This window comes from Salvelinus namaycush, chromosome 17 (assembly GCF_016432855.1).
Source record: "Salvelinus namaycush isolate Seneca chromosome 17, SaNama_1.0, whole genome shotgun sequence".
Taxonomy (NCBI): domain Eukaryota; kingdom Metazoa; phylum Chordata; class Actinopteri; order Salmoniformes; family Salmonidae; genus Salvelinus; species Salvelinus namaycush.
In genome coordinates, this window is record NC_052323.1 from 27,136,210 (window position 1) to 27,153,627 (window position 17,418).

The following is a 17,418-nucleotide window of genomic DNA, read 5'->3' on the forward strand; positions in this document are numbered from 1 at the left end:
GCAAATGAACTGAATCCCCAAAGAACATTTCCACTACATTTCAGCCCTGCCACAAAAGGACCAGCTGACATCATGTCAGTGATTCTCTCGTTAACACAGGTTTGAGTGTTGACGAGGTCAAGGCTGGAGATCACTCTGTCATGCTGATTCTGGGTGAGCATTTTCTTCTTTGCTTATGGCCTTATAGAGTTGGTTGAGAGCGGTCTTGGTGCCAGCTTTGTGCTGTGGTGGTAAATAGATGGCTACGAATAATATAGATGAGAACTCTCTTGGTAGATAGTGTGGTCTACAGCTTATCATTAGGTACTCTACCTCAGGCTAGCAACACCTCGAGACCTTCAATTTTATTTTCCAATGATTGCACGTTAGCAAGAAGAACGGATGGCTGTGGGAGTTTACTCGCTCGCCTATGGATTCTCAGAAGGCTGCCCGATCTGCGGCCCCTAGTCCTGCATTTTTTCTTCATGCAATAGGCGTGGATCTGGGCCTGTTCCAGTGAAAGCAGGATATCCTTCTTGTTGGACTCGTTAAAGGAAAAGTTTCATCCAGTCCGCAGTGAGTAATCGCTGTTCTCATGTCCAGAAGTTATTTTCGGTCATAAGAATCGGTAGCAGCAACATTATGTACACAATATGTTAAAAAATATGTTACACATAATGCAAAAGAACGAACAAAATAGCACAATTGATTGGGAAAATGTAAAATGTCCGTCATGTTCTTCGGCACCATAAACAAGCCTGAAGCTGTAGAACAACTGGTATTCTTCCTAACAACATAAAAGCCACAAGGAAGAATAAAATCAACAACACCTTTGTTTCATCACAAAACCGGAGAGCAACATCTGTCCACAAGCTACAGTTCACAAACTACAATTATACGTCTCACCTCCTAATAACATGGTCATTAGGCCAAGCCACAGTTAAACAGCTCACCTCCTAATAACATGGTCATTAGGCCAAGTTACAGTTATACAGCTCACCTCCTAATAACATGGTCATTAGGCCAAGCCACAGTTATACAGCTCACCTCCTAATAACATGGCCATTAGGCCAAGCTGGAGTTAAACAGCTCACCTCCTAATAACATGGCCATTAGGCCAAGCTGGAGTTAAACAGCTCACCTCCTAATAACATGGCCATTAGGCCAAGCCACAGTTAAACAGCTCACCTCCTAATAACATGGCCATTAGGCCAAGCTGGAGTTAAACAGCTCACCTCCTAATAACATGGCCATTAGGCCAAGCTGCAGTTAAACAGCTCACCTCCTAATAACATGGTCATTAGGCCAAGCTACAGTTAAACAGCTCACCTCCTAATAACATGGCCATTAGGCCAAGCTGGAGTTAAACAGCTCACCTCCTAATAACATGGTCATTAGGCCAAGCTACAGTTAAACAGCTCACCTCCTAATAACATGGTCATTAGGCCAAGCTACAGTTAAACAGCTCACCTCCTAATAACATGGCCATTAGTCCAAGCTGGAGTTAAACAGCTCACCTCCTAATAACATGGTCATTAGGCCAAGCTACAGTTAAACAGCTCACCTCCTAATAACATGGTCATTAGGCCAAGCCACAGTTAAACAGCTCACCTCCTAATAACATGGTCATTAGGCCAAGCTGGAGTTAAACAGCTCACCTCCTAATAACATGGCCATTAGGCCAAGCCACAGTTAAACAGCTCACCTCCTAATAACATGGTCATTAGGCCAAGCCACAGTTAAACAGCTCACCTCCTAATAACATGGTCATTAGGCCAAGCTACAGTTAAACAGCTCACCTCCTAATAACATGGCAGAAGCTTTTTACTCTGTGTCTTAGTGTGTGGCTGAGGACTAAAGGATAAGCCATTCACAGATGGAGGCTAGAAGGATGTGTTATCCTTGTGTTTGTTTCTCGTTAGCTGTGGAGAGAGGAGGGGAGGAGAGGCGGGAGGAGGGGAGGGAGGCGGGAGGAGGGGAGGCGGGGAGGATGAGGGATGAATGGGTGAGAAGGGGGGGGTAGGGGTGAGACATTAGAAACGCTTCACGTCCAGGACAAAACAGATTCCAATTATAGATCTATGTGTTTGCCCCTCTCAATCTAGGTTGAATCCCAAATGTCACCCTATTCCTTGTTTAATGCACTACTTCTGACTAGAGCCCAAACCTAGTTCTCCCCCAGATCACATTATTCAGCAAAGCACATCCGCTCTCTCGCTCTCCTTGAGCAAAACACATACAGCATGCATTCACATTCTAAACACACAGCATGCATTCACATTCTAAACACACAGAATGCATTCACATTCTAAACACACAGCATGCATTCACATTCTAAACACACAGCATGCATTCACATTCTAAACACACAGCATGCATTCACATTCTAAACACACAGCATGCATTCACATTCTAAACACACAGCATGCATTCACATTCTAAACACACAGAATGCATTCACATTCTAAACACACAGACTGCATTCACATTCTAAACACACAGAATGCATTCACATTCTAAACACACAGCATGCATTCACATTCTAAACACACAGCATGCATTCACATTCTAAACACACAGAATGCATTCACATTCTAAACACACAGAATGCATTCACATTCTAAACACACAGCATGCATTCACATTCTAAACACACAGCATGCATTCACATTCTAAACACACAGAATGCATTCACATTCTAAACACACAGAATGCATTTACATTCTAAACACACAGCATGCATTCACATTCTAAACACACAGACTGCATTCACATTCTAAACACACAGAATGCATTCACATTCTAAACACACAGAATGCATTCACATTCTAAACACACAGAATGCATTCATATTCTAAACACACAGCATGCATTCACATTCTAAACACACAGCATGCATTCACATTCTAAACACACAGAATGCATTCACATTCTAAACACACAGAATGCATTCACATTCTAAACACACAGCATGCATTTACATTCTAAACACACAGCATGCATTCACATTCTAAACACACAGAATGCATTCACATTCTAAACACACAGACTGCATTCACATTCTAAACACACAGCATGCATTCACATTCTAAACACACAGCATGCATTCACATTCTAAACACACAGAATGCATTCACATTCTAAACACACAGACTGCATTCACATTCTAAACACACAGCATGCATTCACATTCTAAACACACAGAATGCATTCACATTCTAAACACACAGCATGCATTCACATTCTAAACACACAGCATGCATTCACATTATAAACACACAGCATGCATTCACATTCTAAACACACAGAATGCATTCACATTCTAAACACACAGCATGCATTCACATTCTAAACACACAGCATGCATTCACATTCTAAACACACAGCATGCATTTACATTCTAAACACACAGCATGCATTCACATTCTAAACACACAGCATGCATTCACATTCTAAACTGTTTCCTTATTTTGGTGGAGGGAAAGAGGGAAGGAGGAGAGGAGAGATGAGAATAGGGGAGAGGATGGAGTGGAAAGATGAAAGGGGGATGAGAAGGAGAGGAGGGGGGATAGGAGAGGAAGAAAGGGGGAGGAGAAGGAGAGCAGAGGGTGAGAGGGGGATGGGGGAGGAGAGGGTGAGCTGGAGAGGAGAAGGAGAGGGTGAGAGGGGGATGGGGAGGAGAGGGTGAGATGGAGAGGAGAAGGAGATGAGAGGGTGAGAGGGGGGTGAGAAGGAGAGGAGAGCGGGAGAGGAGGAGAGGAGGAGAGGAGAGGGGGAGAGTGGGAGGAGAGGGGGAGAGGGGGATGAAAAGGAGAGGAGAGGGTGAGAGGGGGATGGGGAGGAGAGGGTGAGATGGAGAGGAGAAGGAGATGAGAGGGTGAGAGGGGGGTGAGAAGGAGAGGAGAGGGGGAGAGGAGGAGAGGGGGAGAAGGGGAGGAGAGGGGGAGAAGGGGATGAAAAGGAGAGGAGAGGGTGGGAGGAGAGGGGGAGAGGGGGATGAGAGAGGGAGAGGGGGATGAAAAGGAGAGGATAGGGGGGAGGAGAGGGGGAGAGGGGGAGAGGGGGATGAAAAGGAGAGGAGAGGGTGAGAGGGGGATGGGGGAGGAGAGGGTGAGATGGAGAAGGAGATGAGAGGGTGAGAGGGGGGTGAGAAGGAGAGGAGAGGGGGAGAGGGGGAGAGGAGGAGAGGAGAGGGGGAGAGGGGGAGGAGAGGGGGAGGAGAGGGGGAGAGGGGGATGAAAAGGAGAGGAGAGGGGGGAGGAGAGGGGGAGGGGAATGAGAGGGGGAGAGGGGGATGAAAAGGAGAGGAGGGGGGAGGAGAGGGGGAGGGGGATGAAAAGGAGAGGGTGAGAGGGGGGTGAGAAGGAGAGGAGAGGGGGAGAGGGGGAGGAGAGGGGGAGAGGGGGACAAAAAGGAGAGGAGAGGGTGCATTATAAATGGTAAGGGAGAATGTTGTAGTTTTTGGAGATGGTTTATCTACCCAGAGCCTAGCAATAGAGGAGGCTGTGCTGTAAATAGGAAGTGCATCAAAGTGCATAACTGTGTGCTCTGAGCCATCTGTCTATCTGCTGCTCTGAGCCATCTGTCTATCTGCCGCTGTGAGACATCTGTCTATCTGCCGCTGTGAGACATCTGTCTATCTGCTGCTCCGAGCCATCTGTCTATCTGCTGCTCTGAGACTTACGTACACTCTCTGTACTTACCTCAAAGTAGAGGCCATTTTTATGGTTGTAAATTTTGTTTTCTTTCTCTTATTAATTTCATTATTTGAGGAAATCCTTGTATGACTCAATGCATAAATGTAGCGTCATCCACTCTAGTACAAGACAAGAATCAAGACAAGAATCCACTCAGGTACAAGACAAGAGTCAAGACAAGAATCCACTCAGGTACAAGACAAGAATCCACTCAGGTACAAGACAAGAATCCAAGACAAGAGTCAAGACAAGAATCCACTATGAATTCTAATTTATTGGGAGCATAATATTAAAGCCACTGCATAGACTGTTAAATAGCCATCAGTAGGACCTTAGAGACTGCTGCCCTATATACATAGACTTGAAAGCAATGGCCACTTTAATAATGGAATACTACTCACTTTAATAATGTTGACATATTTTGCATTACTCATCTCATATGTATATACTGTATTCTATACTATTCTACTGTATCTTAGTCTATGCCGCTCTGACATTGCTCGTCCAAATATTTATATATTTTTAATTCCATTACTGTACTTTAGATGTGTATGTATTGTGTGTATTGCTGTGTATTGTTAGGTACTACTGCACTCTCCCTACACTGAGGGTCTCCACTAGGATGATGTCAGCAGCTCTGCAGCACCACTCCACTGAAATGACTAATTATATATTATTGTAGTGTGGTTCCTCTTTCTCTCCCCTCCTCTTCTTCTCCCCTCCTCTCCCAATATTCCTCTCCTCCTCCACATCCTCCTCCCTCCCCCTCTTCCTTCTCTGTACAACCTGAGTGTGTACCAGGCCATAGTGCTGTACACATGAAAACCGATAGAGCACTCCTTCTAACAGACACAAATCCAACAGACATGTGATGTTGTCACGCCCTGGCCTTAGTTATCTTTGTTTTCTTTATTATTTTAGTTAGATCAGGGTGTGACAGGGGGGATGTTTGTGTGTTTTTGTCTAGTCTAGGGTGTTTGTATTATCTAGGGGTTTTTGTAGAGTTCATGGGGTTGTGTTCAGTGTAGGTGTTTATGTAAGTCTATGGTTGCCTAGATTGATTAGAGACAGCTGTCTATCGTTGTCTCTGATTGGGAGCCATATTTAGGCAGCCATAGTCATTAGGTAGGTTGTGGGTAATTGTCTATGTGTAAGTTGCCAGTGGCTGCACTTATTTGTTTTGTATAGCTTCACGGTCGTTGTTTAGTTTGTGTTAGTTTTCTTCGTCTTTCTTAAATAAATACAGAATGTATTTATATCACGCTGCGCCTTGGTCCTCTCTTTCACCCGAAGACGATCGTGACAGATGTGCTATGGAGGGGAAACCAAACTTACTGAGCCCTGAGATATTCTCCACCCCCCTTCCCCCCACACACACACATATATCTATTTTGAAATCCTCTGTGTTGACTTAGCTGTCCGCCAGCTGAAGGTAGTCTAGTGGTTAAGAGCATTGAGCCAGTAAGCAAACGGTTGCTGGTTTGATTCCCTGAGCCGACTAGGTGAAAAATCTGTCAGTGTGCCCTTGAGCAAGGCACTTAACCCTAATTGCTAATGTAAGTTGTTATGGATAAGAGTGTCGGCTAAACTGTAAACTGGCCAAAAGTTACTGTAGTGACATACTGAGAGACTTATAAACACACCTCTTCAGTAACATGACAGAGACACACTGCAGAAAAACCTCTTCAGTAACCTGCCTTACAAACACACTGCAGAAAAACCTCTTCAGTAACCTGCCTTACAAACACACTGCAGAAAAACCTCTTCAGTAACCTGCCTTACAAACACACTGCAGAAAAACCTCTTCAGTAACCTGCCTTACAAACACACTGCAGAAAAACCTCTTCAGTAACCTGCCTTACAAACACACTGCAGAAAAACCTCTTCAGTAACCTGCCTTACAAACACACTGCAGAAAAACCTCTTCAGTAACCTGCCTTACAAACACACTGCAGAAAAACCTCTTCAGTAACCTGCCTTACAAACACACTGCAGAAAAACCTCTTCAGTAACCTGCCTTACAAACACACTGCAGAAAAACCTCTTCAGTAACCTGCCTTACAAACACACTGCAGAAAAACCTCTTCAGTAACATGTTAACATAACTACGTTTTTTCAGAGAGCATGCTTCCCAAATTGCAGCCTATTCCTGCCTGTATAGTGCAGCACTTTAGGGCTCTGGTTAACAGTAGTGCACTATATAGGGAATAGAGTGCCATTTGGGACACAGAGACTGGAGCCGTGAACACAATGGAAAACAGCACATACAGTACAGCAAGAATGTCGATCATGTTGTTGATTATGTTTTTGATCATGTTGTTGATAGACAAATTCACAATACATAAAGTGTTCAATGATCTTCTTGGATACCCTTGAAACATGGATAAGCAAATAATGTTTCTGTCGAGTACTTTAATATATTTTGTTTTATTTCTGCTGGCTAAAACAATATTTTTAAATGTCAATTACACCTTTATCAAAAACACCCTGAAAGGTTGAGTCTGACAACACATGGAGTTAATGGGTTCATTGTGCTGCCTTCAAGACGTTTTGGAGGACCCACACACCCACCCTCAGACACTCATTGTGCTGCATTCAAGACGTCTTGGAGGACCCACACACCCACCCTCAGACACTCATTGTGCTGCATTCAAGATGTCTTGGAGCAAACTATGGTGAATACACTCTTCTTTCTCTCCCTCTCTGCTCTCTCTCTCTTCTCTCTCCCTCTCTGCTATCCCTCTCTCCTTCACTCGCTCTCTCTCGCTCTCTTTTTCTGTCTCTATCTCCGGCTCTCTCCTTCGCTCTCTCTCTGTCTCTCTCCGTCTCCATCTCCAGAGCACTCCCTACTTCTATCTTTCTCTGCTCTCTTTCCCTCACTCCCCCCTGCTTTGCGCTCTCTCTCTCTCTCTCTCCCTCAAGAAGGAGGACAGTTAGGCCATTCGTTCATGCTTCACAGCTCTTCCTCTCGACTAGCCATTTCCCCTCAGCCTAACCCAGTATTGACTGCAATGGGAAATTCAGAGCGGCTGTAACAGCCAAATGCCTGACAAGACCACTTCCAATTTCACAGATATAGGCCCGTGAGTTCTCACAAGAAAACAAACTGCCACAGCAACGTGAGTAAGAGAGAGAGTGTGAGAAACAACAACAGTGTTATCGTCTGTTGTGTGAGCCGTGAAGTATTCCAATCTGGCAGAGGACAGTAAAGAAATACCTCCTTTTCCTTGAACTCCTTTCAAAAGAAGGGAAAGCCTGAATCTAAATAACTATGTTTCGTCAATAACATATTTTTAAGGTTAATTTTATCAGGATAAAGATAAGACCCAGATGCAGACTGTGTCGAAGTAACACTGTTAATTACAGGTACAGGATGGCAGGACGGCACTCTAGCCCCTACATAGCGCAATGGACTTTGGTCAAAAGTAGTGCACTACATAGGGAATAGGGTACCATTTGAGACATTAGCAAGCTCAATACTGTTCCCCAGTCCTGAGTGATTCTGCCCTCTTTCTCTGCTCTCGCAGGCCTTACTGGGGGCAGAACACCATGTCAAGCTTACGTCTCTCAGTTTAATTTTATTAATCATAGGCTCAAGCTCTGAATTAAAATATGAATTACTTCCGTAATAGAGGGGGGTGTGGAGGGTGGTGGTGGTGGTGGGGGTGAGGGTGGTGGTGATGGTGATGGAGGGGGTGGTGGTGGGGGTGATGGTGGTGATGTGGTGGTGATGGTGGGGGTGGTGGTGGTGGTGCTGATGGTGGGGGTGGTGGTGGTGGTGGTGGTGGTGTTGCTGGTGATGTGGTGGTGCTGGTGGGGTGGTGGTGGTGGTGGTGGTGGTGGTGGTGGTGGTGGTGGTGGTGCCGGTGCTGGTGATGTGATGGTGGGGGTGGTGGTGGTGGTGCTGGTGATGTGGTGGTGATGGTGGGGGTGGTGGTGGTGGTGGTGGTGGGGGTGGTGGTGGTGTTGCTGGTGATGTGGTGGTGATGGTGGGGTGGTGGTGGTGGTGGTGGTGGTGGTGGTGGTGGGGGTGGTGGTGGTGGTGCTGGTGGTGGTGGTGGTGGTGGTGGTGGTGGTGGTGCCGGTGCTGGTGATGTGATGGTGATGGTGGGGGTGGTGGTGGTGGTGGTGGTGGTGCTGGTGATATGCTGGTGCTGGTGGGGGTGGTGGTGGTGGTGGTGGTGCTGGTGGTGGTGGTGCTGGTGATATGATGGTGATGGTGGGGGTGGTGGTGATGGAGGGGGTGGTGGTGGGGGTGATGGTGGTGATGTGGTGGTGATGGTGGGGGTGGTGGTGGTGGTGCTGGTGGTGGTGCTGGTGATGTGCTGGTGGGGGTGGTGGTGGTGGTGCTGGTGCTGGTGCTGGTGGTGCTGGTGATATGATGGTGATGGTGGGGGTGGTGGTGATGGAGGGGGTGGTGGGGGTGATGGTGGTGATGTGGTGGTGATGGTGGGGGTGGTGGTGGTGATGTGGTGGTGATGGTGGGGGTGGTGGTGGTGATGCTGGTGATATGGTGGTGATGTGCTGGTGCTGGTGGGGGTGGTGGTGGTGGTGCTGGTGGTGCTGGTGATGTGCTGGTGCTGTGGGGGTGGTGGTGGTGGTGGTGGTGCTGGTGGTGCTGGTGATATGATGGTGATGGTGGGGGTGGTGGTGATGGAGGGGGTGGTGGTGGGGGTGATGGTGGTGATGTGGTGGTGATGGTGGGGGTGGTGCTGGTGGTGCTGGTGGTGGTGCTGGTTGTGCATCCTTAAAGAGAAGCTGCCCGAGCTTATAAAAAGTAAACACCTACTTTCATGTGGTCCCGTGTGGCTCAGTTGGTAGAGCATGGCGCTTGCAACGCCAGGGTTGTGGGTTCATTCCCCACGGGGGGACCAGGATGAATATGTATGAACTTTCCAATTTGTAAGTCGCTCTGGATAAGAGCGTCTGCTAAATGACTTAAATGTAAATGTAATGTAAAAGTGAATTTAATTCTGACGAGCAAAGTCACTCCAAATACAGTGTTTCATGATGCTCCCTCTGTCCAACTTTGTGATGCGTCGACATAAAGAGAAGGTGTGTCTCAGAGCATGCGTGGACTGTGCTGTGAGTTCATCTTATTAAGTATTAAGACTACTGGTCTTTTTCTGTATTTTACGTGGAAAGATACTGCATTCTGTTTCCAAGTATCCGTCCTGTGGTTTAGTGGTTGAATGGAACAGACAGGAAAGGAGAGAAGAGGAAAGAGAGAGCGAGAGCGAGAAAGAGAGCGCTGTTACTGGGCCAAACTGGTTATGTTTACAGAATTATCTATGTCCCAAATGGTACCCTATTCCCTACATAGTGCACTACTTTAGACCAGAGCCCCCCTACATAGTGCACTACTTTTGACCACAGCCCCCCTATATAGTGCACTACTTTTGACCACAGCCCACCTATATTGTGCACTACTTTTGACCAGAGCCCTATGGCCCAAAGCAGTCCACAATCACCTCAAAGAGAGACCATGTGGCTCCATGACATGACTAACAAACTACTGCAATCATAACGACCTCCCTGAAGCCTCCAGCCACAACATACTACTGTCATGACGTTGGCAGTGGGGGTAGGTTTATGACAGTCATAAATACCTCTTTCCCCCTTTTTCTCTCTCCCTACTATAACTGATGTGACCTAAGAAAACCCCTTGGTTAACATAGAGATTCTGGGAACATCAGAAGTGGGGGGAAATGAACTATATTCTGGTAATCCGACCAACTGAACATATGCGGTGGTACTTAAGGTATATTATGTCAGTTCGGTTGCCCTCTGACACATTCTCATCAATGATAGAATGACATAAACTCTACTGTGGAAAGTCTAAACGTCAGAGGTATCGGATTCACATGGAATTGTTGTTTAATTCAAATGTTTGAATATGAAATTATTTGTGAAGAGATGAAATTTAATTTTAGCTTCCAAATGAGAGATTTGTGTTTTCATAAGTTTGGGCTTCTGCTCAACTAGGGGCCCGCCCCTGTGAAGAGACATGGGTAATAGACTTTTCAGACACACCCCTCTCCCTCCACTATAAAAGCCATTGACAAAAATATAACTTTCTGTTCCGGGTACGCTAGGATGACGATCCGGTGTCAGAATGGTTCAGATAATAACTACAGAACTAAGCCAACAGCAGCATGGACTTTGATTGTGAATGGTATGAACTTTGAACTCGTATTCACTACAGAAGTGATATCTCCTAGCCGTTGAGTTAGCAACAGCTGCTACAAACGCAGGTTAGGAAGGACAGTCCGAGTATCCCGTCTACTACACACAACGTTACTCCAACGTATCCAGTAAGGCACCAGAGACATTCTTCAAAGGACAGAGGACTCGGGTTGGCGACACGGTCCATCTACCACCAACCTACTGAAGCGCAGCTCAGAGTAAATATTTATTGCATTTTCCTTCTTCAAATGGGCGGTAATTTAGAATGCATAAGATACTGTATTTACGATAGCACAGCTTCGCCTCTGTTCCGGTCTCCCGCTCTTTCACTAAAATCCCGCCCCTTTTCTTTGTGTAACAAGCTATCATATCTATTCCGCCCGCTAGGGACGTTTTTCTGTATGACGGCACTTTGTAATCAAGTTATGATTTAATTGTATATGTGTGATTCTGTGTGATTAGTTAGGTATTTAGTAAATAAATAATTAAACCCAATTTTGTATTGCTGATTCAACTTGTTAGCCAGGATTCTTGCAGATAATCAATGATTTCAACTTAAAACTTTCAGATGAGACTGAATAAACTGACGATTAATGTGATTGCTATGGATGTAAAATCTTACTAAATCTTAAGAGTTTACTCGAAAGATAACAGCTCTATAATATTCTTTCGTGGTGTCTCTCCTAGTTAATTAATATTTACATGATTAGTTCAATCAGGTAATATTAATTACGGAGAAATTATTTTATAGAATAGCATGTCATAGCAATTAATCTGGCATAGTCAAAGACACGACACTACTGTAATCATAACAACCTCCCTGAAGCCTCCAGCCACAACACACTACTGTAATCATAACGACCTCCCTGAAGCCTCCAGCCACAACACACTACTGTAATCATAACGATCCCTGAAGCCTCCAGCCACAACACACTACTGTAATCATAACGACCTCCCTGAAGCCTCCAGCCACAACACACTACTGTAATCAAACGACCTCCTGAAGCCTCCAGCCACAACACACTACTGTAATCATAACGACCTCCCTGAAGCCTCCAGCCACAACACACTACTGTAATCATAACAACCTCCTGAAGCCTCCAGCCACAACACAATACTGTAATATAACGACTCCTGAAGCCTCCAGCCACAACACACTACTGTAATCATAACAACCTCCCTGAAGCCTCCAGCCACAACACACTACTGTAATCATAACGACCTCCCTGAAGCCTCCAGCCACAACACACTACTGTAATCATAACAACCTCCCTGAAGCCTCCAGCCACAACACACTACTGTAATCATAACGACCTCCCTGAAGCCTCCAGCCACAACACACTACTGTAATCATAACAACCTCCCTGAAGCCTCCAGCCACAACACACTACTGTAATCATAACGACCTCCCTGAAGCCTCCAGCCACAACACACTACTGTAATCATAACAACCTCCCTGAAGCCTCCAGCCACAACACACTACTGTAATCATAACGACCTCCTGAAGCCTCCAGCCACAACACACTACTGTAATCATAACGACCTCCTGAAGCCTCCAGCCACAACACACTACTGTAATATAACGACCTCCCTGAAGCCTCCAGCCACAACACACTACTGTAATCATAACGACCTCCTGAAGCCTCCAGCCACAACACACTACTGTAATCATAACAACCTCCTGAAGCCTCCGCCACAACACACTACTGTAATCATAACGACCTCCCTGAAGCCTCCAGCCACAACACACTACTGTAATCATAACGAACTCCCTGAAGCCTCCAGCCACAACACACTACTTAATCATAACAACCTCCCTGAAGCCTCCAGCCACAACACACTACTGTAATCATAACGACCCCCCTGAAGCCTCCAGCACAAACACACTACTGTAATAAACAACCTCCCTGAAGCCTCAGCCACAAACACACTACTGTAATCATAACGACCTCCCTGAAGCCTCCAGCCACAACACACTACTGTAATCATAACGACCTCCCTGAAGCCTCCAGCCACAACACACTACTGTAATCATAACAACCTCCCTGTAGCCTCCAGCCACAACACAAACTCTGCTTAGCCACTTCAGAGAGACTGTGAAGGTGAGATTAGGCAGAGGGAAATGAATGTTTTGCAAATGGAGGATGCTCATATTGGACATGCTACTGTTTAGGCAAGCTTAAACCAACAAGCACATTCAGTCAGTCGCCATCCTCACACAATTCAAATTCATGATGTGTTGCCATGGTCCTCTTAAAAAAAATATATATATATACATATATACTTTTTCTTCCTCCTATTTGAATGATTTAAAATGACTATTAAACCATGGAACAGATGTGTCTCACATTGAACCGTAGCAATGATAGTAGCCAGCCCACTTCACCCCTCCTCCACCACCCCGTCCGCCACCCCCGCCACCACGCTAACACCTCCCTCGCTCCATCCGCCGGCACACCCCGCACCCACCGGGGCACCACGCCGCCGAGGCACCCCGCCCCACCACGCACCACGCGTCCACCACGCCGTCCGCGGCACGCCGTCGGCCACCAACCGCGCATCCATGCCGTCGACACAAGCCGCTCACCACGCCGACCATCCCCGCACACTCTCAACGACACGCGCACCACTACCGCCGCGCACCACGCCGGCCACCAACCGCACCACGACCCCGGCCCACGCCTGCACCACGCACCCCACGCCACCCGCCACGCACCCCCCCATCACGCCGCACCCCGCCACCACGCCGCTCACCACTCTCCTCCACCTACTCCCGCACCACCCGACCCACGCGAGCACCCATCCACCTCCCACGCACCACCCCAGCCACCACGCCGCGCACCACGCCGCACCCCCCACCACGCGCCACCACCCGCCCATCTTCACCGCGTCGGCACCACACACACCCGCACCCCGCCTCACCACGTCCGCGGCACCACGCGCGCACCACGCCACCTACGCCCCACCACGCCCCCGCGGCACACGCCGGCCACCACGCGCTGCACCAGCTCGCCGTCGCACCACCCGCACCACGCGGCACCTACGCCGCCACCACGCCACCACCCGCCGCCCACCCTCGCACCCACGCGGCACCACGTCCGCTCACCACGCGCCGGTCACCACGCCTGTCACAACGCGCGGCACACGCGTAGCACCACCCCCCAAACACGCAGCGGCACCAGCACGCACCACCCGGCACCACGCACGGCACACCGCCACCACGTAGCGCACCACCCCGGCACCTCCGCCGCGGCACACGCCCGCGCACCACGCCGGCATCCACGCTCACACCACGCAACACCCCCGGCACCCACCAGCGGCACCACGCCCGGAACCCGGCAGCATCCACCCGCTCACCAGGGCACACCGCCCACGCACCACGCACGCACCACGCCCTGGCACCTACAGCTGCACCCCGCCACTACCCCGCCACCACCACGCCCTCACCAACGCCCCGGCACCACGCACCCCCACGCACTCACCTCACCCACCCCACCAATCCCCCACGCACCACCCCCTCACCACGCCCCGGCACCCGCCCTGCACCCCCCCACCACCACCCCGCACCACGCCCCCACACCCCCTCACCACCCCCACCACTCCCCACCACTCCTCTCCACCACTCCCCCACCATCCTCCCGCACCACATCTCACCCCTCCGTCACCACGCACCTGCACCCCTCCCACTCCACCCCTCCTCTCACCACTCCCCTCACCCCCCCATCCTCCCCCTCCTCTTCACCCCTCCTCTTCACCACTCCTCTTCACCCCTCTGCTTCACCACTCCTTCACCACTCCTCCACCACTCCTCCTCTTCACCACCACTCCCCACCACCCCCACCACCCACCCCCCCACCACCCCCACCACCCTTTCACCACCTCTTCACACTCCTCTTCACCCCTTCCTTCACCCCCTTCACCCTCTCTCCCACTCTTCACCTCCCCCTCTCCTTCACTACTCCTCTTCACCCCTCCTTCACCCCTCTCCTTCACCCCTCTCCTTCACCCCTCCTCTTCACCACTCCTATACCACTCCTACACCACTCCTACACCACTCTTCTTTGCCACTCTTCTTCGCCACTCTTCTTCACCACTCTTCTTCACCACTCTTCTTCACCACTCTTCTTCACCACTCTTCTTCACCACTCTTCTTCACCACTCCTCTTCACCACTCCACTTCCCCACTCTTGACACTGTGCTGTTCTCACAGACAGAGAGGAAAGATTGCTGCTTTGTTAAACACACACACACATTTTTTCCCAGTAGTACCCATGTAACTTTATATGAGGTGAATGTCAAAATCAAGGAGATAACAGCTTGACATCTAGCTGGTCTGTTATCGCCGTGGCAACGACCAGGAGGAGCACAGAGGCAGGAGCAGCCTTATCAATCTATGGGGGGGGGTGAAGTAGCAGGAGGGGGGAGAAGGTGGGAAGGGGGGTGAAGGAGAAGGTGGGAAGACGAGGGAGGAGTGGGGTGAAGGAGCAAGATGGGGGAGGGCGAGGGGGATGAAGGAACAGGAAAGGGGAGATGGGGGAGGAGGAGGGGGGAATGAGCAAGATGGGGAGGGGGGAGGAAGGAGGGGGAGAGAGGAGGTGAAGGACTAGGAGAGGGGGGAAATGGTTGAAAAGGAGGGGAGATGATGAGGGGAGTGGTGAGCAGGTGGGGGAGGGAGACAGAGGAGGTGAAGGAGCATCAGAGTCTGCCTCTCAGACTCTCCCCCTCCTCCCTCCCTTCCCCAGTCCCCCTCTGACTCACCTGTCACAGATACCCAGATTACTTCTCTCTCTCTCACTACCTACTCTCTCTCTGTCTCCCTCCCTTTCTTTGCCCCCTCTCTCTCTCTCTCTCTCTCTCTCTCTCTCTCTCTCACCACCCCTGTCTCTCTTTCTCTGTTTTGGTCTCACTCGCTCTCCAGTCTAAAAGGCTGACCTTTATCGATTGATAATAGAAAGGGAGAATGCAGCATAATCTGGTCTCTTCAGCAGTGACTGGGAGAAGTGAACTATATGTAGTTCAACTAGTAATTTAACTATATTCAGCAGTATCTTGGTGGTAGTTGAATTACATTCAGCAGTATCTTGGTGGTGGTTGAACTACATTCAGCAGTATCTTGGTGGTAGTTGAACGTGGAACGTGGAACTACACACTACTGTTCTAAGTCCTGGAACTACACACTACTGTTCTAACTGGAACTACACACTACTGTTCTAACTGGAACTACACACTACGTTCAACTCCTGGAACACACATCTGTTCTAACTGGAACTACACACTACTGTTCTAACTGGAACTACACACTACTGTTCTAACTGGAACTACACACTACTGTTCTAACTGGAACTACACACTACTGTTCTAACTGGAACTACACACTACTGTTCTAACTGGAACTACACACTACTGTTCTAAGTCCTGGAACTACACACTACTGTTCTAACTGGAACTACACACTACTGTTCTAACTCCTGGAACTACACACTACTGTTCTAACTGGAACTACACACTATGTTTAACTGGAACTAACACTACTGTTCTAACTGGAACTACACATACTGTTCTAACTGGAACTACACCTACTGTTCTAACTGGAACTACACACTACTGTTCTAACTGGAACTACACACTACTGTTCTAACTGGAACTACACACTACTGTTCTAACTGGAACTACACACTACTGTTCTAACTGGAACTACACACTACTGTTCTAACTGGAACTACACACTACTGTTCTAACTGAACACACATACTGTTCTAAATGGAACTACACACTACTGTTCTAACTGGAACTACACACTCTACTGTTCTAACTGGAACTATACACTACTGTTCTAACTGGAAACTACACACTACTGTTCAACTCCGGAACTTACACACTCACTGTTCTAACTGGAACTACACACTACTGTGTTTAAACGGAACTACACACTACTGTTCTAACTGGAACTACACACTACTGTTCTAACTGGAACTAACGCCTACTGTTCTACTGGAAATACACATACTGTTTAACTGGAACTACACACTACTGTTCTAACTGGAACTACACACTACTGTTCTAACTCCTGGAACTACACACTACTGTTCTAACTGGAACTACACACTACTGTTCTAACTGGAACTACACACTACTGTTCTAACTGGAACTACACACTACTGTTCTAACTCCTGGAACTACACACTACTGTTCTAACTGGAACTAACACTACTGTTCTACGTGAACTACACACTACTTTCTAAGTCTGGAACACACAATACTGTTCTAACTCTGGAACTACACACTACTGTTCTAACTGGAAATACACTACTGTTAACTGGGACTACACACTTAACTGTTCTAACTGGAACTACACACTACTGTTTAACTGGAAAGACACATACTGTTCTAACTGGAACTACACACTACTGTTCTTAACTGGAATAACAATACGTTCTAACTGGAACTCACACTACTGTTCTAACTGGAACTACACATACTAGTTCTACTGGAACTACATACTGTTTCTAACTGGAACTCACACAACTCTCAAACTGGAACTACTCCGCTGCTTCTG

General features: G+C 48.1%; 1 protein-coding gene across 1 annotated transcript in view; it reads left to right on the top strand.

Annotated features, from left to right (window-relative positions):
* The first annotated feature begins 13,190 nt into the window (after positions 1 to 13,190).
* The window catches only part of LOC120062166 (extensin-3-like), a 15,314-nt gene continuing 11,086 nt past the window's right edge, over positions 13,191 to 17,418 (top strand). The window contains exon 1 of the mRNA XM_039011972.1: positions 13,191 to 14,522. Within this exon, the coding sequence (XP_038867900.1) occupies positions 13,191 to 14,522 (1,332 nt within the window). The remainder of the gene's footprint in view (positions 14,523 to 17,418) is intronic.